The sequence below is a fragment of the Pseudoliparis swirei genome, chromosome 19 (assembly GCF_029220125.1).
Source record: "Pseudoliparis swirei isolate HS2019 ecotype Mariana Trench chromosome 19, NWPU_hadal_v1, whole genome shotgun sequence".
Taxonomy (NCBI): domain Eukaryota; kingdom Metazoa; phylum Chordata; class Actinopteri; order Perciformes; family Liparidae; genus Pseudoliparis; species Pseudoliparis swirei.
The window spans coordinates 18,949,886-18,977,236 of record NC_079406.1 but is presented as its reverse complement, the minus strand read 5'-3'; the positions used below and the strand labels follow the sequence as shown (position 1 = coordinate 18,977,236).

General features: G+C 40.9%; 1 protein-coding gene and 1 long non-coding RNA gene across 5 annotated transcripts in view; one reads left to right on the top strand and one right to left on the bottom strand.

Moving 5' to 3' along the window:
• drp2 (dystrophin related protein 2) overlaps window positions 1–27,351 on the top strand; it is a 67,323-nt gene that overhangs the window by 24,210 nt on the left and 15,762 nt on the right. For 3 of the 4 annotated variants that reach the window (XM_056439875.1, XM_056439876.1, XM_056439877.1), the window contains 12 exons: window positions 1,639–1,785; window positions 7,397–7,475; window positions 10,234–10,294; window positions 12,535–12,596; window positions 13,052–13,126; window positions 14,838–15,039; window positions 17,882–17,967; window positions 21,154–21,311; window positions 23,301–23,467; window positions 24,307–24,418; window positions 25,179–25,315; window positions 27,067–27,132. In XM_056439875.1, coding sequence (XP_056295850.1) covers window positions 1,639–1,785; window positions 7,397–7,475; window positions 10,234–10,294; window positions 12,535–12,596; window positions 13,052–13,126; window positions 14,838–15,039; window positions 17,882–17,967; window positions 21,154–21,311; window positions 23,301–23,467; window positions 24,307–24,418; window positions 25,179–25,315; window positions 27,067–27,132 — 1,352 coding nt within the window. Of the gene's footprint in view, window positions 1–1,638; window positions 1,786–7,396; window positions 7,476–10,233; window positions 10,295–12,534; window positions 12,597–13,051; window positions 13,127–14,837; window positions 15,040–17,881; window positions 17,968–21,153; window positions 21,312–23,300; window positions 23,468–24,306; window positions 24,419–25,178; window positions 25,320–27,066; window positions 27,133–27,351 lie in introns of those variants that run through there. The other variant, XM_056439878.1, reaches the window with a different exon arrangement.
• Window positions 40–27,351, bottom strand: LOC130209945 (uncharacterized). The gene is made up of 3 exons (XR_008834743.1): window positions 27,184–27,351; window positions 911–990; window positions 40–126 (listed from the first exon to the last, which is right to left on the bottom strand). It is a non-coding gene; the product is annotated as an uncharacterized LOC130209945 (long non-coding RNA).

Here is a 27,351-nt window from a genome sequence, read left to right as displayed (position 1 = left end):
TCTTTATCTCTCTCGTGCACATACACTTGTATACGCAGACACGTTATCATGACTCCCAGATATACGTTGCTTTAACCTGCGGAGCAACTTAATTGTCTCTTTTGAGATAATTGCCCCGGGCTAACCCTGAAAAAAAAAATTGTGACAGATTGTAAACAAACATCAAAACACTGACATCACAAAAAAACAGCATAGATATTTTTACAAATGAATAACTGAGAGGTGGGTATCGGGCTGCGTTGCTCAAAAGGATTGTTTTGGTTGCCTGTGTACACATCCCTGATAGAGTAGCTGGGATCTGACAGATGACGACGAGGACGTGGCACTTCCAACTGACACGGTGGGATGGCAATCCCCCAGTTGTATAGATGTTGTTAGACAAATGGCAGATCATTGGTTCAGTCATTCTGGAGTGCCGAGGCGCCGCTGCTGCATGTAATTTTGTGGCGCTATTCATTAGAAGTTTGGACCCGTCACAATAATGATGTCACTGTCACAGGCAGCACATGTTCAGCCGGGTGCTTAGGGCGGACTTTTCAATTGGCCTCATCTCACACAAACGGATACAAAAGCACACACATGGATGCATGCACATGCTATTTAGGCTTATTTCCCATAATTTGGTCTGTAAAATGTCAGAAGATAGTAAATTATGCCTATTACAGCCTCCCAAAATCCCAAGGGGACATTTCAAATATCTTGTTTTCCAATCAACAGTCCAAAATATAAATATGTTTCTGATACTGTCACGTGAAACTGAGAAAAGCAGCAAACATTTGAGAAGATGGAGCCATCCTAAAATCTCTTCTAGTTCTTGGTCGAGTAAAATGAATAAATCATCAAAATAGATTCACTTCCTCTTGATTAACAACATGAGCTATTTCAGCTCAAAATCACAGAACACACTCACCATGGTAACAGTGATGCATTGTGTAATACGTCTGCTGGTCATGTTGTTGCCTCTTCCCTCCACATTGTCCCTGCTGGCCTCTAAACACAGTAAACACATGAGCAGAAATCAGGGATTGACGTCCACCTATTAAAATAAGCAATTGTCTTGAATTTCATATCTACAGTGAGAATCTTTCACAGGGTTACACATTGTTCAATGTGCAGTATGCATTTGGGTAATTGGGATGTAACATTATTTAAAAAGCATGTGACTTCAGGCTCTCAATGGCTGAGTGTGCTGGAGTTCATGCCAAACCGCTCTCTGGTGTTGAATGCCCTTCAGTACCGTTCAATACTAAATCCTTTGTGTGTATGGCCAGAAAAAAATCGGTCCCAAAAACTGTAAACATTCTTTGTTTTCCCTCATTGTTCACATGTAGAGTATACCATGGACAGAGGCTGGTGCTATTCCAATACCATTATACATGTGTTTTCTATTTAGATATATTGCTGCAAAATATTTTCCGAGACAAAACCGAGCTGACAGCAAAAACAGATACAATTTCAATTGATTTTTGTCCTTTATTTAATTTGGGGGGAGTTAGTTCAGACTGATGTTTGCCTATGTTTGAATGTAAAATGTTAAATATGTCTGCTGTTTCCTGTTTCCCATCCCCCTCTCTCTACCCCGTCTGCTTGTCTCTCTCTCTTTCTCTCTCTCTCTCTCTCTCTCTAACGCTCCTGCAGTTATTTAAAGAGGAGCTAACTCAAGTGAAGGAGGGCATGAAGCACGTCAATGATCTGGCCCACCAACTGGCTATCTCCGATGTCCATTTGTCGATGGAGAACGCCCGCGCCCTGGAGCATCTCAACAGCAGATGGAAAGTGCTTCAGGTAGATTTCACTGCTGGGTCTGCGCTGGCTGTTTGACATTGTCAGCAGAAACTTTTCCAGCAGTCAAATTCAAGGGAGACATCCGGGAGTTATTCCAGGCGATCCAAATGCAAGTTAAGAGTTTTTGTTAGGCTCCAATAGTTCCCACACCCCAGGCCTCGAACTGCTTAATATCTTTTTCAGCTTGTGAAGGGCAACGGCGTGATTTAGGGATGGATTACAAGCCATGTGTGAGATGGAAAAAGCTCTTATTAGATTGGCTTATCAGATGCCAGTTACTCTCGGAGATCTTGAAAACCACTAAACTATAAGTGAACTATTAACACTTGTCCAGTTAGGCAAGTAGCACCAAGCTGAACATAGTTGATACATCCACATCAAGGGTCTCCATGGTGGCCTGTAGGTTGATGCGCTGACCATCAACAGCAACATCCCAAGTTCAGCTCCGGATGAATATTTTTGTGTCATGTTGTTCCCGTCACTCATTCCTCTCATTTCCTGTCAGCTATTGGATAAAAGCAGATATGCCCCTCGAAAACACACACATGCACCCTTTACCTGTAGCTCCCTCTGTTTTGCTCATCTTTTTATTCTTCTCAATTCATTTCAAATATATCACTTGATTGACTCTTTCTTATGTCGTGTCACCGATAAGGATGAAAATAAATTGAGAAAAATAAAGAAATAATTAGTTGAAAATTCATCAAATTTCTTATAACTCATGTTTGCAAAAAGGTCAGTTATTAAATCAAATAGTTTACCCAAATGTGGTGTTAATTTAAGGCATAGCCTACATCAGTATGGGGGCTGGGTTACAGAGATTATCTGAGCTGCTAAAACTATCCACAAATCTATCCACATCAAATTCTTATTGCAGGTGTTTTTCAGCAGCAGCTCAATTTTTTTCCAATGAAAACATTGACAGCTATTGATCAGCATGTTTAAATCTCAACTGGTAGAGTCGCCGTATAGATCACATCTTTGGTATTTTTACTCATCATAAATAAATATATGTATAAATACATAACATTTATATACAGCTGCTTTAAGTGGGCAACTTCTCAATACATCCAAGGCATTTATTCTCCAAGCCTTTTAAAAATGTATTAAGGATAAAGTGCTTTGAATTCATTGAAGTGGACTATAGCCTTCCCCTGGATGCTTAGCTGAACGTATGGATGCATTATCCAGTGAGCATCAGCAACATCCATCAGCAACATCTGTAGTGCTCCTACAAGCACAACAACATCCACTTAAGTGAGAACCCCCTGTTTCCATTAGATAACCTTCATGACACCTTCTCTGCAGCCGGGTGTTCGTGGCATCATCATTAAGTTTTAATCGGCACTCCTTCGTCTGTCTCCCGCCTGAACGTGATGCTATTATCATCCCTGCAACCATTCCTAGAAAGGAATTTCCACTTTGCACACTCACTGCTCGCTGACGCTTTGCGACTTCCGTGTTGTGTTGTCCTGAGACGTATCCCGGAGTGAAACGGTTCATGAGGAGAACCGAGTCTGGAGTAGCCGTGGGATTTATTAGCCAATAAAAAACTGGCTAACAGCTCTTTGTGCTGCAAATAGAGTCCCTTGCTTTGGACTGACATTGGTCCGTCAACTAACAGCTGGCCAGAGTCACATGCCACAAAATCTCATCTCCGATTGGAATATTGTGTGTTGCAGTTAATTGTTACTAGTTTTGCTCAAGAGGGCAATGCGGGTCAGTTCCCGACTTTGGTCCAGAAATATCTCAACTGTTTTTTGAAGGAGTAGCGTTAAAGTTTGTCCAGACATTCCTGGTCCCCAGAAGATGCGTCTTATTGACTTTGATAATGACTGAGCAGCTGGCTGTCGTCCATCACGCTGTGTCCTAAATCCACAGTCCCCACAGAGTATACGCAGGTTGTTAAAGTGTAGGGTGTTTACAATAGAACACTTGCAGAATACAATTGACAGCTGGAAAATAAGTGGGTGGATTTAATCCTCCTGTTACCTTAGGGTAAATTTGACCCCATTCAATGTTTAACCCTCCTGTTATCTTTAGGGTCAATTTGACCCCATTCAATGTTTAATGTCGGTGTTCTTTGGGGTCAATTTGACCCCAGGCTGTTTTTCACTGTGTCAAACATATAAGAAATATCAACTTTTTTATATATTTAAAGGGCTATTTAGGTAGTCAACAAACAAACATAAAGTACCTCACACTTAAACTTGGAAAACAATATTAATTCTAATAATTTTCTGGAGGTTTTAATTGCTGGGATCAAATTGACCCCGAGGGTAAAATATGTCAGTAAATAGAAAGGTAAGGTAACAGGAGGGTTAAACATTGAATGGGGTCAAATTGACCCAAAGGTAACAGGAGGGTTAAAGCCGCTTCAAAACGAAAACATTAGATCTTTAAAAATTACATATCTTGATGTATTGTTGATGATTGTTTGCAGCTTTCCAAAGTTGTAGTTTGATTGACATCTGATATGTCACATGTATTGTTATAGTTCATGTTTGTGTATTCACTGCTATATATATATATAAAGTATGCAGTAATTGCTGTATAGAACCATTATTATGGATTCTAGTATGGATTTGTGCCTCTCCTGTATAAGGTCCTGCTAAGGGGTTTATTTCTAGTTGTGTTGATGTGTTATAATACAACATAATATCCTAAAATGGATCAACTGAGCTTTTTTAAAAGTGTGGGATGGAATGACCTTGCATATGAATAGGAACATCTGTCAGTCTTATTTGTGTTCGTATCAGTATATCTTCTTTCAATGAAAACATCTGAACAGGGTTTTTTTAAGGGTCACGATGCAAAGTGAAGTTTAAACGATCAGCAGAAGCACTCAGATGGGCACATTTCTGGAGCCTGAATTGTCATGGAGACAACCTCTACTAATTGTCTCCACAGTATCGTATACTTTAAGGATAGTTGGGAATGAGCTACACAGAAAGAACATGCATTTGGACTTATCTTTCTCCTCATTGATGTCCGTTTACGTTGGAGTTAAAAAGAGTCTTCATGAAAGTGTTCTTTTGCACCACACTTTCTGCTAAATCTTTGATACAGTGTGCACCACAGTTGGCAGTATGTCCTCTGGTCTTTGATTCAAGAAGTAAGCCTCTCATCGTCCCCAATGATCAACACAGTTAAAGAGGTTTTCAGTACCCGCAGTCATCCGCAGATATTCGTCTCCCACACTCAAAAAAACGATTCAAGCCCTTCTTAGAGGTGACACATTTAAATATTGTTTGATACATTTAAATAAATCAATTACAAAACGAAGATATTTATATTGAATGGGTGTAACACAAAATGTATGAATACTTTAATTTATTAGATTTATTTAGGTTACACTCACAAAAACGATTCAAGCCCTTCTTCGAGGTGACACATTTAAATATTGTTTGATACATTTAAATAAATCAATTACAAAAATAGATATTTATATTTAATGGGTGTAACACAAAATGTATGAATACTTTCATTTATTAGATTTATTTAGGTTAGATGGTGCGCATATCAACTCAAAATAAATGTGTTTCATTGAGGACTACCCTTTGTGCATGCGCCAGCTGAAAATCAGTTGTTTACAAGGTGAAGACACTTTCAGGGCTGTATGTTGGTGTAGTGGCTAGCACTGTCGCCTCAAAGCCAGACGTCCGTGGGTTCAATTCCCAGTCGGGTCGTTCCTTCTGTGTGGAGTTTGCATATTTTGTTAGTTAGTTACCTTCGCATTGAAAATGCCGGAAGGTTATGTTTTGATCGCCATTTATTTATTTATTTATCTGTATGCGTGTTATTCGCAAAACTCAAAAAGTATTGAACCGAATCGCATGAAATTTGGTGGGATGATTGTTTATTATCCAGGGACCAGTTGATTAGATTTTGGGATCGATCGGGTTAAAGGTCAAGGTCAAAGGTCATGAACAGGTCAAATCTTCTTGAATCACATGGAATTTGGTGGGATGATTGGTTATTATCCGGGGACCATTTGATTAGATTTTGGGATCAATCGGGTCAAAGGTCAAGGTCATGGAAAGGTCAAAATCTTTTTTTTACCATAGCACGATACATTTTTGTCCAATTGGCATGCAACTAATGCCAAAATGTTCATAATTCAATGCCCAATCTTGTGATATGCGAAAGTATGCGCTCTACCGAGTGCCCGTTCTAGTTAGCTTATATTTTGAGTTGGACAAACACAAATTAATTACATTTAATGAATATCGTTATTTTATTTTAGATGTATTTGATACAAATGAGTTGGACTAACTTAATTACATTTTATTGCACTGATGTGCTAAATTTGAGTAGGAGTTGCATGTAATTATTGGATGGAAAACCTGCCAACAATTTAATTGAGTTCAAACAATGAGTCATTTCTTTGAGTGCAGATCTAGGATTGTTCTCTGAGTTTCTGTGATAGTAGAGCCCAAAAGACATACGATGAGGCAGGTGTTGCAAATGATTTTCAGAAGAAAAAAAAACTTGTTTGAGCTGCCTTGCTCGCTTTCTACTTTTCCACATTAATTAATTTCAACGCAATTAGAAACACTGCGATCTTTCACTGTGAAAGAAAGCAGATTGGAGGAACCTTTATTCCTTCTCTCTCTCTGTTCTATTTCTCTCTTAAATGAAATGATAAATGCTAAATCCCAGCAACATCCTGTGCGCTGGGGATTTTGGCTGCGATGCGAAAATGTATTTCCAAATGTGATTTGCTAATATTTCGATCATGGATAATTCAGTCATTTGTCTTTCTTATGGCAACCCAAATTGCCTGTTCAACAAATAGATTGTACAACACCGCACATTTGGCAGTGACATCTCCACGGTACATTGACAATGCTCTATATTAGACCCAAACAATATAAATCACGCTCCAGATTATATTGTTTTGTTTTCCACTAAGGGAGCAATGACATGTGTACACAGAGAGATGCCAAGTTAATATATCTAACTTTACACATTATGACTCATCGCCTGTGCTTCTATAAAAGCCCCTCACAGTTTCTCTTTTCTCTTCCTCTCTTTATCTATCTCTCTACTTCCCAGCGAGTGGATTTACTTCCCATTGTCTCAAACATCCGGCTGACAACGATTCATGTGCCGAATCCAATACACTTCAAATAAACCAGGATCAGGCTGGCTAAATCTCATTTGAAATACAGTAACTGATATAAAATGCTTTTGCAAACTGAATTGATTCTCTCTCAGTCGACGTAGTTATTGATGCAACACATGTGAGGCTTCGCAACCCCCCCCCCCCCACCCACCCCATCCTCCTTTTTTCTCTTCATTTCATCATCCTTTCCACACTGACATTGCAAACCAGGTACCATCGTCCTCGTTTCAACAAAATATATTACTTGGTAATTTCCGTCTTTATTTCCTACCTGCTGCTCTTCAAAGGCTTTCAAAGTCCTTCAAGAGTGCCGGCAGATGAAAAAGACGTCATTTATATTCTGTAGTTAACTAATGGAGGAGAAACAGGTGGTCTGTGTACGTATTTTTCTTTCTTTGGGGGATTTGTTGCATAGACAGCATGATGCCCTTTGATTTAACTATGTGTGTGTCTGTGTTTGTGTGTGTGTGTGTGTATCCGCAGGCTTCCATAGAGGAGCGGCTGAAGCAGCTTCAGGATGCACATAGAGACTTTGGCCCCGGATCGCAGCACTTCCTTTCCAGTAAGAGTTCTCTTCTGCTATTTGAAGTTAGTAGTTGCACCAATCTGTGCCATGCGGTGCCAAGACACTGTGTCAAAGTGTAGGGCAATGAAAAGGTGAGGTGTGTTACATTCTTGCTACGATAACTAGATACAATGCGGCGTGTGTGTTTGTGTGTGTGTATTTGGGTTAGAGGTGGAGCTCACAAGCTTTGCACGTCTGTCTCCATCAGTTCCAGCAAACCGTTGCAACACACATCCCCAGCGATGCTCATCAGATCCGCTGTAATTTGAGCAGAGATACATATTTGTGAATTCTGTGTCTTCTTTTACCTGCTGCTCTTCAAAGGCTACAGAGATGCAGCAGGAGGGATACAAATATATATATATATATATATATTAGTGCTGTGAAAAATAACGCGTTAACGCGTTATGATTAAATTACAGGATTAATTAGGTGGTTTTTTTAACGCATTTAACGCATGCGCAGAATGAGCTAGTAGTATTGGTAGATCGCATGCCATAAAAAATTGGCCCGCCCCCCTGAAATCTCCGCCCGCACGTCTTTGTTCTTTTATTAAACTAAACAGCCGTCTGTTGTTGATCGTATCTTCACAACAGCATGTCATTTCTGTCTCTACGTGTCGCGTTAACACTTCTCGGCTCTCCGTCACGCGCGCCGTAGAGCTGTGTGTGCGCGCATCGGGATGGAGCAAAAAAAAGTCACTCCCCCCGGAACCCAAAGACTTTGGTTCCCCGGACGCTGCCCGGCGGGTCATGGGAATAACGCCGCCGGATCGCTAGTTGGCATCGTTTATGGTCGGAACTACGACGGTATCTGATCGTCTTCGAACCTCCGACTTTCGGTCTTGATTAATGAAAACATTCTTGACAAATGCTTTCGCTTTCGTCCGTCTCGCGCCGGTCCAAGAATGTCACCTCTAGCGGCACAATACGAATGTCCCCGGCCGTCCCTTTAATCACGGCCCCAGTTCATGAAGAAAACCCACAAAGTTAGTTTGCCTCAGCAGCTGCTAAAGGAAGACTAGAGGGCCTTTAGATTGTATCATGGTGGAGTTAATGGTTGACAAAAAAGAGAAAAATGTTCTGTTTAAACATTCTGTTTAGGATGAAGATATATTAATGTTCCATATGGAAGAGAACTGCTAAATAACTGCTGAGTTGCAGCACCATTGGGGTTTATGAATAAAAAGAATGTATAAATGTATATATCCGTCTTTTGTCATAAATCTTTATGTTCTCACAAAAATATACCGAGAATATCGGTAATATGTGATTAATCATGATTAATCCACAGAAACCTGTGATTAATTTGATTAAAATTTGTAATCGTTTCACAGCCCTAATATATATATATATTTAGATTTAAACTGATTTGTGTTGAAGGGCACCCTGTGTTAGTGCATCTGAAGCAGTGTTTTGCCAATGTCCTCACCAAGCCTCGTCCCCTTGTACTGCTGTCATGCTGGCTCGATATGCCACATTGAGGCGTATGTAGCACTGCCAGCTCAGCCTTGTAGGAGCATCTGTGTCTGTGGGGCTTATTTATGCATCAGCATGTGTTTTAAATAGGACATATGGAATCGGGATTATGGCACTTATTGTATATAGACATTGATTTGTGCCTTAGTGGAATGTAACTTTGCACATTAACTTAACATTGCACCACAATACATTTATCTGGCAGCTATGCAAATGCAGATTTTAACATTTAAAATGGGGGACATTTTTATATACGGTATATCAAAAAAGATTAAATGTTAAGGGTAATATTAGTGGATCTTAACCTTTTTAGTTTGTGACCCTTTACAAAAAAAATCAGTATCTGCATGTGTCACATTTCAGATGTTTATGAAAACTTCTGAAACATTTCATTCAAATAACAGTTTAATGCTTGGAGACAAATCAACATTTACTTCCAAAAATCCAAAGAGGAGTCAGTGTTTTATTTATGTTGCATAACTTTCTGTTTCTTCTTTACGAACCCATCATTCATCTCATGACCCCCAGATTAAACGTGTGGCCCTTTAGAGGGGCTTGACCTCTAGTTTGGGAACACCTGGACTAAAGTACCAAACTGAATTATAAAGTAAACTAACTCCACCTCGACCACATGCAGAAGTAAAATGATACTTTTTACAATAATATATCAGACCATCTGATATGTTTCAGCACAAAGGAATACTTCATATATTTTATGTATATTTTGATGATCATGCTTCTGTAGCATGTTCAATGCAGGACTTTGAATTTTAATGGAGAATATTTACATTGTAATATTGTTCATTTTACTTCAGTAAAGGATCTATATACTTCCTCCGCCTTTGCATTTGTGAGTCTACTTCAGTCTTTGTGCGTATAAGTGTGTTTTACACATACAGAGCAGCAACATATAGGTCTGCGTTGTGCCATGTTGAGATACAATGATGGACGATGACTGGTGTGTGTGTGTGTGTGTGTGTGTGTGTGTGTGTGCCTTTGTATCAGTGGCCCTTTTGCTTCTGCCGGTGCAGTCTGTCCTCTTTGTTCCTCTGCTGGACTCCCTGTGGTTCAGTTTGGAGGCTTCAACGCGACAGTCTCACCGACTCCTCTGCCTCCTGTGTTGTATTCAGCTGTGCCAAAACAAACCGACACTGTGAAAACCCGACACAATAGATGTGTCCCTATGGCTTTACAGTTTAAAAAAAAGAAGGCACAATGGCTTTTTATTCGTGAAATGTCAGTTTTGAAATGTATTTGGTTTCTGTGTGTTTGCACAGGCTCGGTGCAGATACCGTGGGAACGTTCCATTTCCCCAAACAAAGTGCCCTACTACATCAAGTAAGGACAACTTCAGGGTCGACTTCTGCTCTGTGTGGAATGTATGCTCTTTGACTGCATTCAGTTTGGGATGTTTTGTTATTTTGATGACACCATTTTTTATGACACCATTTTTACGACACCATTTTATGACTCTTGTACTTTATGTCTGTGTAGCACATTGGTTACATTTCTCTCCTCCAAGGTTAAGTTTGACTCATTTTGTTTCCAGTGCACGTCAAACTCGACTGAAACTGTTTGTAGTGACACCACAACGTGGGGTGGGGACTGTTCAGAACGGCTTGTTCAAATGGTGCAATCTATCACAGAAAAAAGTTGGTGAAACATTGAGGAGTGCCAGCCTCATTGCCTGATTTGCCATTTGTTTTTATTTCCTGATTCAGTTTTACATGTTGTTCATGCTCTCTGTTTCCTTTTCTGGAGAGGTTGTTGCGCAATAGCAAATCAGTAGTGACTGACATCTCGGTTTCATTGACATCACTTTAAATCCAAACAGAAACTGGAGTAGCAGTTGCTTGGAGCAGTTAATTTAACATTTGGTATGTTGACCATAGAAATATGAATATTTAAGAGTTGTTGCACATTTCATAATGTCTATTGATAATTTCTCGCCTTCAAACCTCTGATTGCCTTTGCGACTTTTCCTTGCATGAAAACAGTGAGCAAAGCACCAGACAGAGTATTTGAATCACTGAAAATATCAGAGATAGGCAGCAATTCAGAGGTCTGGAAGAAAGCGACCAGCTTCAACCTCCAAATCACATCTCTAACTGCAAAATACAGCTCAAATGTCATCACTTCTTGCCTAATGGATCTATCCATTGCCCACACATTTGTACGAAGCTACCACTCGAAACCAGATACATACTCAATGATTCAGGAACTCTATTGCGATACCGTTAACCCTATTTGCTTGAGCAATCATCTGTGTATCTATTTACGTCATCATTACTATTCCACCTTTCGAGTGCTGCTGGTTTTATCAATGAAATATGTGTTTGAGTAGGTGTGTGTTTATGGCGAGGGGAGGGTCTCTGTGTGCGTGCAGGCTTGTAACTGCACAGCTTGTTTCTCAACAGAAGTAGTATTTATGTTGCTTAATCATGTGCAACAGAACCTTGTGGGTCTTGTTTTAGTCTTCTAGTCGATTCTTTATGGGCTGTATTACTGTACCGACGGGGGTGGGAATAATATCTGTGTAGCACTACATCGTGTACCAATCAATTAGCTGTTGTGCAGGTAAAAGGATGAGTGCTGCCCTAAAAGGCCCCTGGGTGCTGGCGTACTCTCTGCTTCGGGGTTTCTCATTTATTTTGCTGTGCTTTTTTTATTTGATCTTTTTTTTCTAAATGTGCCCATAGAGCTAGTTGTGGAATCTGAAGGGGGTGTAGCCTTTTAAGTCACTGGCAGTATATCTCCTGCAGAGCAGCAGTGGTATGCAACTCTGATGCCTGAACCTTAATCATGTTTGACGTACACTACCGTTCAAAAGTTTGGGGTCATCCAGACAATTTTGTGTCTTCCATGAAAACTCACTTTTATTTATCAAATGAATTGAAAATTGAATAGCACATATAGTCCAGACATTGACAAGGTTAGAAATAATGATTAATATTTGAAGTATTCATTTTGTTCTTCAAACTTCAAGCTCAAAGGAAGGCCAGTTGTATAGCTTATATCACCAGCATAACTGTTTTCAGCTGTGCTAACATAATTGCACAAGGGTTTTCTAATCAGATATTAGTCTTCTAAGGCGATTAGCAAACACAATGTACCATTAGAACACTGGAGTGATCGTTGATAGAAATGGGCCTCTATATACCTATGGAGATATTTCATTAGAAACCAGATGTTTCCACCTAGAATAGTCATTTACCACATTAACAATGTATAGAGTGTATTTTTGATTAATGTTATCTTTATTGAAAAAACAGTGCTTTTCTTTGAAAAATAAAGACATTTCTAAGTGACCCCAAACTTTTGAACGGTAGTGTATGTCTGCACTTTACAGGCCTGAAATCTCTTGTAAACAATGATCGCCCTACCCTGCCCTCTCATTTCTCTCTTTCTCTTTTACTCCCCTCTGATCTAATTTCTTTGACATTCAGCCTCACCGCCCGTCTCTGTTTCCCTCGGTTCATTTCTACTCCATTTTTTCCTTGATCCTTCTGGCCTGAGAATGCGAACGTCCATTCTAGCATGTTGCACAAATTCTTCTACCCTTTGTTTGTTTCCACCAGCCACCAGGCTCAGACAACGTGCTGGGACCATCCAAAGATGACAGAACTGTACCAAGCACTGGGTGAGTAAGGAGACAATAAAAGCACCCTCATTAGCCTAGGACCCCCACTGGGCCCTGTCACACGGCTAAATAAGGACCCTGTACTTCAAACACCTTAGGACTACATCTCACTGTCTTTAACCTACAAGGACTAATTTGCCAGCCCCTTTGATCGCTTTTTGCTCAGCCTTTGTGATAAATCAAAATAATATGTCTTACTTTTAATGTGATCTGACACAGAGAGTTTTCAAATGAGATAGGCATGCTGTCACATACACATGCTCAGCTAGAAAATTGCATGTGCACATACACATACAGTGTAACATATACGCCACTAATGACTTCTGCAATGGACTGATAACAGGAAAAGAGATAATGATGTCTAATTTCTCAAAGGCAGGGTGGTGCAGGATGTGTTTGTTTTCCCCTGTCTTTTCATTTACTCTAATCTCTTTCAATCTCTCTCCCTCCATTAGCGGATCTGAACAACATCAAGTTCTCCGCATACAGAACAGCCATGAAGCTGCGGCGAGTGCAGAAGGCTCTGAGATGTATGTACAGTATTTCATCGATGGTATTTCATGCCTGCAGTTCTGGGATGGCTGGTTAAGTGATACACTGTTATCCTGCACCATTAATAATCCATGATGACAAGCTCTCTCCCGGAATAACATATAATGATTAGCTGTGGCACTTTTCTTTATTGAGTTGTCAAAGGAATCATCACTCCTCTCCATACTACTTGGAAATGTAATTGAACATATTCTCTCCATTGCCATTGGCTTTCAATGCAGAAATCCAAACTATTGGTAAACTCAAGAGCCACTAGAAACCGCTCAACCGCTGGATTCCTTCCTTGTTGTTATTTCAGCCTGGATCTTTGGTGGGTTAGATAATTAGAGCTATTAATTGGTCCATTTGACTTACAAAAGAGAAGGCAATTAGCTTTTGCTCCATGGTTGATGCTTGATAGTGTAAACCCATCAGGAGTCTGTGGGTACCCTGTGGATGTCTGCATGCAGCGCAAAGTCTGTGACCACGAGGACTGGAGACATAGCAGGGTCGACTGCGCATGCGCCAGTTTCTTTCCACACCCTGCGTATGCAAATCTTGCTGGTTTGCCAAGGAGAGTGAGAAAATAACAAAGTGGATGCTTGTTTTGGAGAAATGTTGTGCGAGGAGATCCCCCCTTGACCACATTTATATCAATTGTCTTAGAGGAATGCAAAGACAGACACATTGTGTTGAACTCCATTGCAAACAACGTTATAGTGCATTACCGCTATCCACTAGAACACAGTGTGATATCAGGAACTGTGTATGTGTGGATGGCCACACTGACACTGATTCTCCCAATGATTTTCTGAATGCTGATTATTTCCCTCCCTCAAAACTGGCCTTTCTTTCTCCCTCTCTATCCTACTGACTCCATATTTTCCACTACAAGGTGGCCCTCATGTTACCCCTTTTTCCTCCACCTACACTTGCAACTTTCTTTCAACTCTCTTTCTCCTGAGTTGCTGTATTAAAAATTCAGCATGCTCAGACCACTGTGAAAAACCTCTTTCATTGACTCTCCCTTGTTCATTTTCATTCCCGCTCTCTTATCTCACCCTACTAGTTGATATCGTGAAATAATTTAATTGCCAAGCTGCCTTGATAACAGAGCTCTCACTCTTTCTCTCAGCACACTTTGTGAATGATTGAGCAGTGCTGTATAGGAGCCCATCAAACATACATTGTGCGGTGATTCCCTCACCACCATTAGAATTCTCCTGATATCTCCTCCCTTTTCTACCTCATTATCGTACTATTCAATTATACCTAGCCTCCACGGACACCCTTTTAGCTCCACTCCTAGGGATGGATCATCAAATTAGTTTATAAGAGCAAAATCAAATTTGTGTCCCTGCTCTCAAAACATCTGGTTGGGCTTCAGTGGGCAAAGAGGGTGAATAAGCACCGTGCTATCACCTCTGCTCCCATTTGCTGAGGTGAGGATAATGGTCCTGCTCTTTGTGTGTTTGTTTGTTCAAAAGTGAACGGCCCCACCATCTATGTGTGCGTGTATGAAATGTTGTGTGTGTGCTCTCAAACTGATCAGTTTACTACATTTCAAACCATATGAGAATATCACACACGTACATATGTCAAAAACATCAAAAATAAACGGCATACATACATGTTCTTAGTCGAAGTGTTGCAATTAAAATACTTTCCAGCATGTTCTATATTAATAATATGTATGCATGTGTGTTTTAGTGGATTTAGTGGCACTGAGCAGCCTCGTGGAGGTGTTTCGGGAGCAGGAGCTGCAGCAGGGGGAGCATGTGATGGACGTGGTGGAGATGATCCACGGCCTGACAGCTTTGTACGAGAGGCAGGAGGAGGAGCGGTCCATCCTCGTCAACATTCCACTTTGCGTCGACATGTGTCTTAACTGGTTGCTTAACGTCTACGACAGGTGAGTGAGCCGGGGTGAGATGTTTTTATGAAAATCTACTGATACTGAAAGCTGCATTGGGTTTTAAAAAATGTAATAATTCTTAACAACACATTTTTGATATGGCATTGGCTATTTGTAGTCTCTACTCATCAAGCAGACATATTAAAACATGATTCATTTGGAGACTAATACTTATCTGCCTTTTATCTCCACTAACTCTATGTCTCTACCTCCAGGGACGACTTTCTTTCAATATTTTGGCTCACCGCTGATTCATACTGAATAAATGGCGTTGAACATACAGCTTGTGTATCATCTTAAATATAAAATAATGAGATAAAAGCTCAATATTAAGCCATCTTCCAATATGATTATGCTACTCATCGCTGACCTGGAGAACCTCTGAGCCAGTCCGTCAACAGGTCCGAGGGTGTAAAAAGACTTTTGTAGATGCAAAGTGACAAGTTTGGACTGAAGACTATGATTTTTGAAGTTTAAAAAAAGTATGTGGAGCAAGAAAGAAGTGATCTTACCAGACCTCTGTAGCCGCTCCTCATCTCTACTTGAGGCTAACTAGGCTACATTAGCGGCTACTTGCATAATCCACTAGCATCTACAACTGAAGTGGCCTCTTTTAAATGACACACTCATATGTAATATGCTCATAACGTTTGGTTATAAAGCAACAGTTCAGATTAGTCTAATTGAGTTCTCCTGGACTCCATCTGTGATTTTGTTCCTATACATGCAATTGACATCTGGACAGTTACCTTTCCTCCAAAGGATTTCTATTCCTAAAGAAATCTTTTTATTGTCTGACTTGATACTTAACGAGCATGCAACTCTCCGGGGGGGCTTTTAAGGCAAGCATTGTGTGTTTCAGTTAATCCACGTCAGTGATATATATTACTGTTGTCACGACGCTATTAGAGTGGACCCAATAGCACTACTCAGACAGGAGTAACAAAGACTACTGTCTTTGGTTGGAAACAGGCTGGGTCAAAACCGGGAGATCAGTCGAAGAAGCAAACAAGTCCAAAAAGGGGCAGGGCAGAGAATCAGAGGTCAGGGCAGGAATATACTCTAATAACGCTGGAGAACTTGGCACGAAAACACAAGACAATCTGGCAGAGGACAAGTGGAAGTGAGGGAGCTAAATAGTGAGGGACTAATGAGGGGATGGGCTGCAGGTGAGAAGGGCGTGAGGACCAGGTGAAGGGAATGAGGGACTAACGAGGTGATCAGAGGCAGGTGAGCGGAGTTGGATTGACGAGATGGTGTGACAGGATGAAAACAACTATTACAAAAAGGAAGGCGTGGAGCTAAACTGTTACAACTGTATGATGGCCAAGTCAACATGTTTTGAAATGCTGCGGAGCCGGCATTGTGATGCCTGTGGTTGCAAAGCGACCTTTGACATTCCACCAGGCCATTTTAATCAATGGTAGCATCAAATAATGGAGCTTCAGCTAAATACATACCACATATACACACAGACAGACTCAATACGTGGAATCCTATGCCACTAAAAACAGTATAAAAACAAAATGTAAATATTCCTTTACAGTCCGTCTGCAGATTGATGTAAGTGGTTTGTTGGCTTGTTGTGCAGACATCTATCAAGAGCCAAAGTGCGGTTAAAGCTCCAGTAACAATGTCCAGGCAGTGGGCCAATCATGCCTTCTGCGACACAGCAGAAACAAATCCTCCTCAACATGAACTTTCACCCCATCTTTGCTCCTGATTGACCGTTCTCCATAGAGAAAACACAGAGTCAGAGTTACAGGAATAACCCCACCATTGCTGTAAATTGTGCCGGGAGCTCTTAACTATACTCGCTGCTAATGAGAGACAATCAGAGAGTTTAGCCTCTGCATCAATTACAGTAATTGCTTGGCGTTTTCCAATACATAGCGGCCGTGCATGTGAATGAGATGTGCTTGTGTTTGTGTTTCCATTTATATTTGTGTGTTTGCATCACAGTATATTATTACAGTGTGCAGATCACACGAGCAGGGCGCGTAGGAGCGACATGTCCCCGAAGGATCAGCACTCGAGTGCATATTAATGAGGGCGTGCGACACACAGCAGACGGTGTGTGAAAGGTGTTGCTCTCGAGCTTCTCTCGACCGACTCCAGCTCTGAATCCGACAGGCAAAAGAAGCAGTGTCCCTACTTTGTTTTTTAACACACTCAAGGCAACATCCCAGCTCTGGAAATGAAACGCTCTCTTTGATTCAATTTTATACTTCATTGATCTAGCGTTCTCTGATGAATGTTTTGTTCTTGATTTCTCTCTTAATGATTCAAACGTTAATTCAATAAACCAGTTAAATCTTCCAGGCCGTTTCGGTACTTGAGCTGTGAAATGTCAACGGTGCCGGTGTGTTTGTGTGTTTATATCAAGCTGGAAATAAAAAGCTAATGAGACCTTTTAAGGCGTCCATCTCACTGGCCAGTGATCATTTATTCTATTTATTCCCGTTGAGGACAGCACTTCTGATCCTCAAACCTACTGGATATGGATATGTATTTGAGTGTATATGCAGTACGCATGCCTAACATTGTCTGAGTGACATTGAAAGCTTATGATTGCTCTTCTGGCCCTTGAACAAAGCACTTCTTCGAGTGCAGTGCCTTTAGATACTCTGGATGTGCTCTTATACAATTTCACACTGTTGCACTGACCTGTACTGTACTGCTTTGACCCATGTAATTCCTCCACACTTTGTCCCTCCTAGCAGGGCCCAGCCACTGTATACATATATGACATCCACACAATACACCATAATTTGAATTCATGCACAATTCAACAAATGCAACATCGCAACTTTGTCCTTCTTCTCTTTGTTTCCACTAGTGCTCGTAATGGCAAAGTGCGCGTTCTCAGTTTCAAGATGGGATTGGTAAGCTTGTGCAATGCAGACATCCAAGAGAAGTTCAAATGTGAGTCGGATGCTCTCTCACGTGCCTAATGCATTTCCTCAACTGCGAACAATGAGCCAAAACAAAACAGCCCTGATTGCCAGTATACGTAGATCCATCCACTTAGTCTAATGGAGGAAATGAGTCTGCTGCTTTACGGGAGAAGGCTTTCTTTACCTCTGCAAAGTACATCAGAGATCAGAGACAACTCTGCCAAACCTATGCAAGGGTTATTCAAGCCTGGCACACCATCTGTGTCCGCTCTTTTTCTATGTTCAGGTAGATGTGTGGTGGCCTTATTATTCAATTCAGTTTATTTGTACAGCCCATTTTCACAAATTAAAAATTTGTCTCAGAGTGCTTTACAATCTGTACACATAGACATCCCTGTCCCAAAACCACACATCGGATCAGGAAAAACTCCCAAACAACCCTTCACGGGGAAACAATAGGGAAGAAATCTTCAGGAGAGCAACAGAGGAGGATCCCTCTTCTAGATGGACAGGTGCAATCGATGAAATGTGCACAGAAGGACAGATTTAGAGTTAAAACTAGGGCTGTCAGCGTTAACGCGTTAATCTATGCGATTAATTTGGCCGCGTTAACGCACTAAAATATTTTAACGCAATTAACGCAACTTTTTTTTAAAATTTTTTAAAAAAAACCGCGGCAGTACGGTTTGACACTGTTTCCGTTTTAAAAACAATTATTTCTCCGTGAAAATAAGGAGCAGAAATCAGTTTAACTCGTGGATGAATCAGTCGGGTTTCCTCCTGCTCCTCCTTCCTCCCGTCCTGAGACACAGAGGAACGAAGGGGCGACGCGTCAGGTGACGCGGCGCGGAAAGAACTCGTCACACGAAACCTTCACCATGATTTGTCAATCCGTTTCGGTAAAAACAACCAATGAACACTCAGTAAATCACAAAGGACCTCCCACCTCACAGGTAAGGCTCATTAGCAGCCTGTCAGTCAGAGAACCAGAGAACACGGCCTGAGGACAATGAGCCTAATTTCAGAGCTGAGATTGTTCTGGAATGTTTGATGTATAACACGTGGGGGTGTGTCACATGCAAAAGACTTTAAACGGTGAATTTAATTTATTTTGTAAAATGTATAAAATGCCCACAGCCTCCAGAGGGTTAACGTGACATATTTGAATGTCAGTCAGTTACCAAGGCCACTGGTTCTGCTGTTCAATGTTAAAGATGACAGGACCAATGGGGTCTCAATATACTTTTTTTTTTTACTAATCTGATGTTTCACTGAAGAAACAATTTATCATCCACGATATTAAATACCTCGCTGGCACTGTATATGTAGGAGCCTCTTTGAAAACACAGCTCTGTGTGAAGTTTTGTCTTTAAAAAGAAGGAAAACACTTTTAAGCGCGATTAATCGCGATTAATTAATCGCAATTTCAAAATGTGCGATTAATTAGTTAATTTTTTAAAATCGATTGACAGCCCTAGTTAAAACACATTAATCATAACAGTTTGTCCTTTCACTGACTGCTCCTGTGTTTGCCAACTCTGAACGTCTCTGGAATAATATTTGCAAATACATCTGAAACATTTGCATCATTGCTTGGAGATACAGATGGTGGGTGTTTAGTTCATCCCCAATCGTTGGCTTGTGATTCAAAAAGGAATATTTGAGTTTGTCGAACTCCGCACAACCCAAATGTTGCAGTATGTACTGCTTTCACACCGACAATGCACTAATTACTGCTCTGTCACTGGCCTCTAATTTTCTCATCAGAAAAACATGGAATATAAAAGAGAGTCCATATAGTTGTAGAGGGGTTTGTTCTTACTTTCCCAGGGTCCTCGTTATAAGAGATTGTTACGGGCTATCTTCGCAGTTATCTCCCTTTGTTACAAAAGAACAAAGGGAGATACACATTTGAAATGCAGTTTGAATGGTTTAAAATCCATTTCATCCACTGTGGAGATGTCTTGATAAGTCAAGAAAACTCTCTTGGTCGCACATTTGAGGGAAAGGTTTTAAGAAGTATAACATCACTCAGCTTTAAGCTGTAGGTGAATGATTTAAACATATGGTTACATACATTGAACATTTAACCAAGGGAAAAATCATAGCTGAGAACATAAAACCTTGTGAGAGGTCTCTTAAATGTGTCATATTAAGAATATATTGAGCTGTGGAACATGTATGTGTTTTATAGATAATTGTACATGCACATAGTCTATGAGGTGGTGAATCATCAGTAGGAGATAAGATAACTGACCTACCAATGCTCCAATAAATCCATGATGTACACTGTACTAAAAGCTTTATACCTAAAACTATGGGTGTGCAACCCAAGGCTAATCACTGAAAACCAACAGACACACAAACAAACAAACTTAGTAATGGCTGTTCAGATAGTCTTTCTTGTGCAGCCAACTCCAGGAAAAAAGGATGATGTCACTGCAGGCTCTGCAACCTGACAAGCTGCATGTTTCAGATGTAATAGGCCTATATACAGTGGTAATGTCTCTATAAAATGTGTCCAAAACTCATCTGTATCAAACGGCCCAATGTGAACATTTAAAATGTCAAACACGCCTCAGTTCTGTTTATGAAAACTATAAATAGGATGCTGTTTAACATGCAGGTCTTAAAGCCAAGGCTTGTCCCTGTAGGGTTGAATGAGTACACACTACACACAGAAGGATACATGGGATGCTGCTTGTCTGGGCATTGTGCAGCAGCCTCACACGTCTGTCAGCAGTCATCTCTTCAGTGACGGACGATTCCCAGCTAGCTTGGTAAAGGCCTCATTCAAAACCGGACGAGACTCCCCTTAATGCAGCTCTTTCATATCCAAGCAGACCAGCAGCCAGGTCAAAAAGTGAGTTTAATTCCAGGGTTTACTGTTGCCCTGGAATTAAACTCACTTTTTTTTTTTTATCTCCGAGATTGGAGGCTCATTGTTAAAAAACGAATGTGTTGTTTTTATACTAAAGTTATGCCACATATTTAATATTGCCTTTGTAATTAAAATTCTAATTAACATTTTGAACATGGAGCAATGAATGCCCTAACTAAGCAGATGTAGGAGAAGTGTATGCAGATTTGATGATAATACAAATAACTTCACGCATACCAATGCAGTCCACGATTGATGCTGTTACACACTAGTTAGCTTCTGCATAATTGAGACATTAATTTATGTATTTGACGTACGTTCTGTTGGTTGCAGATTTATTCCGTCAAGTGTCTGGTTCTGGAGGTTTGACAGACCAGCGTCACCTCAGCCTGCTGCTCCATGAAGCCATCCAGATCCCCCGACAGCTGGGGGAAGTCGCTGCTTTCGGGGGCAGCAACGTGGAGCCCAGCGTCCGTAGCTGTTTCCGCGTGGTGAGGACAGAGTTACGGCCGCGCATGTCAAACCCAAACACATTCACAGATAGGCAAGCGGTGTGTGTTTGCTACGCACATGCACACGGGCACTATGAACCGCACACAGGCACGACGAACAAAAGGAGCAGATGGAATGTTCCTGTTAATCAAGCGTATTCACACAAGCAAGGAACATGCTGACCACCACTGGAGAGTGTTCTAACACTTGATGGTGCTTATTTCAGTCCTTGAAACAAGCATCATCAAGCTTGATTGCTCCAACAAGAAGTCTGAAAGCTGCCCTTCAAGTCCCACGTAGCTATGCTGTGACGGTATACTGCTGGATCACAAACCCACTCATCTTTTAATTACCGTGTGCGAAAATAATGAGTGAGCTCCGGAAAAATCAGAACATGACTTGTCTGTGCCAAGACAGAATTGCATATATAGAAACAGAATAATAAAGGCAGAAACTTCCAAACCAAGTGGCAAAATCTAAAATGTGCCTTTTGACGATTTCCATCAAAATGCAAGTCTCAAAAAACGATGACGTCAGATCCTTTTTTTTGGAGGAAAGTTACAATTATTTTACCTCAATAAGCCCCTACTGCACTACACATAGTCAGAGGGTTGCCTTACAAGCATCACTTCATATGAATATTGCATTGCTTTTAATGTAAATGAAATAAAGTGTGGAGACAATGCATGATGTTTCCAAGCATACATGAACTGTAAGTGAAATCCAACAAGTTTAAATGAGAAATGTGCACATGATCTATAGAAATATTGATATGATGAAGCGAGGTCACAGATTTCAGTAGCCGAAGAGACATGTTTAAAGCATGAATTGATTTGTCTTTCCCTGTTTTGCTTGTTCTTAATGTGTTTAGAGTTGCAGGACCTTTACCATGTGACATTCAGTTAGGGATCATTAGGGAGTTGATAGGAGCAGACTGATTTTCATTAACAAGGTGGCCTATGCAGTTCTTTTAATTCACAATTTTTTTAGGAATAGCCTAATTATACACACTGTATTCTGGTCCATGTTTTCTGGACTAGCTACAGCTGATTTAAATACATTTATTTATCCATGTCACGGCATTTAGTTGAAGATGAAATATCCATGTAATGCGAATTGGGGGTTGACCTTTTTTGGTAAATTTCAATATGAGAAATAACTCTTTAATACATATTTGTATGTTTCAGGAGACGAGTTGTACATCATTGAATGGATATATGGGTAGAAAGCAAAGAGTTTTGATGCATAACTGAATGTTTATCACTCTACTTTTGCAACGATGTTTAAAGCCACCCATCTGCTCTGCGAGCTGCGTTGAGATGCGGTGGCGTGCTCAGCGTAGTCGGTGCTACTTCCAGGTGTTCGGTATGCGAGCAGCTGCTATCTGACCTCCCACGTGGAGCTGGCTACTTTACTACCAGAGAGGAGCTCCTTCATCCCCGGGAGACCTCCGTACACCTCGCAGTCTGTGTGATCAGTGCACACACACACACACACACATTTATTATGCTACTCTGCTTGAGTGGTGGACGAAGCCCCAGGGAAATCAACCTCTTAATGCATCTCTGATGCAGACTTAATGAGAATTTAGCACATCACGGATTTCAGTTCTTGGCGAGTCATTCTTTTATTAGCTTGACTTCCTTTTTATCCCACTTTCTGTAATTCTCGACAAGGCGTCTGCTGAAGGGACGGACTGCATGCAGACACACAAACACACATATAGTATACACAGAGACACAGCTTTAGAGTTGTTTAAGTATTTGCATAAAAGGTAAATATATCCCAAAGGGTTGTACATCCTATTTCACCCTCTACTTCCTCTTCATATCTTGTGTATTCTCTTTGATTTCCTGTAGTTCAGTGCTGGACCACTTTTAGAAAGGAAGCCCACCTTCTCCTCTCATTACGTTGTGTACCTGCCCTGCTGTTAATCTATATTTGGATTGTTTACAGTTTCCTCCCTCCCTCCCATCTTAATTTTCCAGGCCCCAGGGAAACCTGCTATTGAGGTGTCTCACTTCCTGGAATGGATGAGCCTGGAGCCCCAGTCGATGGTGTGGCTGCCTGTCCTCCACCGTGTGGCTGCGGCAGAGTCGACCAAGCACCAGGCCAAATGCTATGTCTGCAAACAGTGTCCCATCAAGGGCTTCAGGTAGGCATCATTAACAGTGGTGGACTGTTGCACAGAAATGGGAAATGAGAAAGATATGCAAAAACACAACCCGAAAACACGTTATGAAGAATAACATTGTTTATGTCAATTGTAAATTAAACTTTTCCTGCAAGTTTATTCGCAGTATATGTTAAAAGAACTGGACAAAAAAGCACTATAGTACTATATCACTAACTTTTTAATAATTTGGATTAATACACATATGTGGGGACATTTTGACAATCCAAAGTAGAAGCAAAGATATTCATTTTCATCGTGGCAGCTGGTGTTTTCATTATTTATAAGAATTGCTGCTCACGAGATAAAAGCTTGTTACCGATGCTGGAACTAAGATATGATGTAAGATAATAACAAGTGCTCTGATATGCATTTATTTAAGCAGGCTTCAAGCATCAATATTGAAGGTCCTTGTCTCAAAAGATTATTATGCACGGATTGTAGTTTGCAGATGCTTTTTCCTGTTATTATGCAATGTTTTTCATTTCCATAACATCTGGCACAGAAAATAATTTGTCACAGTTTGTGGAAATTGTATTCATATGTTGATTTCACCTTCCTTCATCTGTAATTTTGACATAGATCAGTAAGCACATAGCTGAACGAATCCCAATGCATTCTTATTACTTAAGATACAGTCACTAACTTAGTTTGCTGTAATTGAGTGCATACCTCTCTGCAGCAGAAGGACGTGTGAAATAAGCATATCAATTCAACACACGGACACGCACCAGCCCTTTATTCTTGGCACACACACAACGCCCGACTCTGCCCGGTTCTCCTGCATCAGTTCAGCCTCTCTGTTGTGTTGATCCTGACAGGTATCGCAGTTTGAAGCAGTTCAATGTGGACATCTGCCAGACATGTTTTCTAACCGGCCGCACGACCAAGGGAAAGAAGCTTCACTACCCCATCATGGAGTACTACACCCCAGTAAGACCCACATTATCCAGTGCTTTAACGGAATACAAATACAAGGCTCCAGGCACAAATAAAAAAATACAACTATCTCCTGATGCATGCTGCCAGACCTAGATTAGCCCCGTCTTCACCGTAAGATCTTTAAGTGTATACTGTAACATATACTCACACTGCCTCATCACGATCCATATTATGCACAGATCGACTACCACTCAACGGTAACGTCCTTTATGGCTCACATTGTGCACACGTAAAGTGCTATTTGCAACGTACGTTGTGCACTAAACCTCAATAAAACCAGAATCTTAAGCGATTGCACACAGTCTCCCAAATCGAGTTAATTCCAAAGAAGTAGGAGTAACTGGAGGGCTGGAGTGGACTGTGATGGTGCCAGATTTAATCTCTAATCAATTCTGAGCTGTAAAATGTGACAAAAATCCATCCGTACGATGATCTTCATTTATTTTTAACTGGAAAATATTTTATAAGCTCGAGTTTTTCACAACGTTGAGGCACACAGGACCCCACAGATTTCTACTATGATATTGAGCAAGAGATATAAAATGAAGAAGAAAGCAGAGAGGAATACATTCGTCCTCTTTAGGCACAATGACAAAAAGCAGTGCGGAGTAAAGGTGATGATCAGATGAGGTCATTTTGTAGAAAGCAACCTATTTAAGAAATCTTAAGTGGTGTAATTAGTCTCCAACCTATCCACCAACATCACCTCTCACCCCTCCTCCACCCCATCCCCTCTAAATCACTACTCCAGACAACCTCGGGAGAGAAGATGAGGGACTTTGCCAAGACTCTGAAGAATAAGTTCAGGTCAAAGCAGTACTTCACCAAGCACCCGCAGAGAGGATACCTGCCGGTGCAATCTGTACTGGAAGCCGAGAGCTCGGAGACGTGAGTCCCACGCATAAGCACTCACACAAACAGACATCTCTGTTTTACTGCCGTCCACCTATCTTTCTCTCACGTTCACCCATTCAAACTCCTGCTGTTGTTGGCTCACTCTCCTGCCCTGACACTTTTGGGGCATTCTTACTTGCTTAGATGGGTTAAATGGATGCTCAGAATTAACATAATGTTATTCATGTGTTCTCAGTCAGGCTCAGATACTCGGTTCACATGAGCGAGTCTCACCCAAAGACTAAAATGTATGAGATCATCAAGAAGCATGGCCGAGGGCTACGACAGTACCTGGGAGATTTAATTATGGCTCCATGTTTTGACCCATTAAGTCACAGTAAGGTCACCCTTTATGACCTCATGAAATATTCATGACTCCAGTGGTTGAAGTAGACATTATTGTATTTTATAATGCTTATTTTATATTATTGTATAAATATTACTGATGCTTCAATGTACAAGAAGCATTTTAATGTCACAGCTGGTTGAAATGTAGCCGATTGTACACCTTGGTCGTTTACTCTGGTGGTTTCTTGCCTGTATGGGGACCTCTCAAGGGAGTTTTAACATAAATCTGAAAGGCGGCGATGTTATCAACAAGACAGGGAAGAAGAAATGGCTATAATTCCTAAACAGTTAATGCCATATTTGTGTTATATCCATTGACATGAAGATGAAAGTCTGATGAGCAACTTGGGATGCGACACTGTCGTTGGAGTTCAAAAGATAACGTGTTCGACCGGATTGTTTCACAAGTATCCAGTTTACAAGATTAACTGACAAAGATCTAAATCATCTTCAGACGAAAGCCGATGGCTTTCATGATTGCATTGCGACACTCATGAACATGAACTGTTCCTCCGCATTCAGACAGAGCCTACTCGGACGTGATTGGTTTAAAACTACTCAGACTGCAAACGGAAAGCAGAACACTTCTGACGACAACATCTGCGTATGAATGCAGGAAGAAGGATGCTCAAACCAATGCCTCAATAGAGGCCGCATCTGGAGTCAGGAAATCTGTGAAACACTTTATAGCAAGAAGGTGCAGCACCTAACGCTGCAACATGAAGGCCGTCTTCATCAGGGTCGGGAGATGCAGTGGCAGAGTAGACGTGTAACAGGCCTGCTGACAGCCATCTGTCTCTCATGTGATAGACAAGGTTTGGACATTGCGCATGTCATATGTCCACACAATATTTAAATATACATCATAAAAACATCGTAGAACGATGAAAACAAACTGGTTGGATTCCTTTCTTTGTTTGGTACTATTGATTAGTCGTATTTATTCTTTAAATGCTGTAGTTTTTGTCGTTACAGTCAATATTTTTGGTGTGAATAGCCGTCCTGAGTCACTGTAGGTTCTGAACCGCTCACAGCTCATAGAAATATGCCAATGGAGGTAAAGAGTCATGAGAGGTTATCGCATAACTGTAAAGCTTCTCAAGCCAAACATGTAAGGAACCACCGTCAGCGTCACATTTTAAGACCATCATGTGTTTTGTGTACTAGTAATTAATGATCTCAAATAAAAATCTCCGGTTAAGTAAAATTACCCCAAAGTTTACTTAATTATAACACTTTTAAACAATTAATATATCTTTCTTGCAAGTCTTCACATGTATAACTTCCAGCAACATGTCTAAATTCAGTGTTTTAAAATACTGCAACCACATCATCCATACTTGGACAGTCTTATAAATCCCTTGGTGAAGTATTAACATTTGACTTGTTGTTCGCAGGCCGTGCTCCTCCCCCAAGCTGCCTCACGCAGACACACACAGCAGGATTGAGCATTATGCCAGCAGGTACGTGGCCCACGGGGCTAAACATCAAATCACGACGCCAAAGCCTCTCACTTTGCTCTCTTCAACTCAACTTTTCCTCTTCATATCCACTCCACCGCTGCTTCCACCTTCTTCTCCTCCCCCGTCTTCTCTGCTTCCTCTCCTCACCCTTTAGTCTTCTCCGCACACTGATTGAAGTATTGATTTGGGGACACTGTGCACTGTACTCCAGCCCGTTCC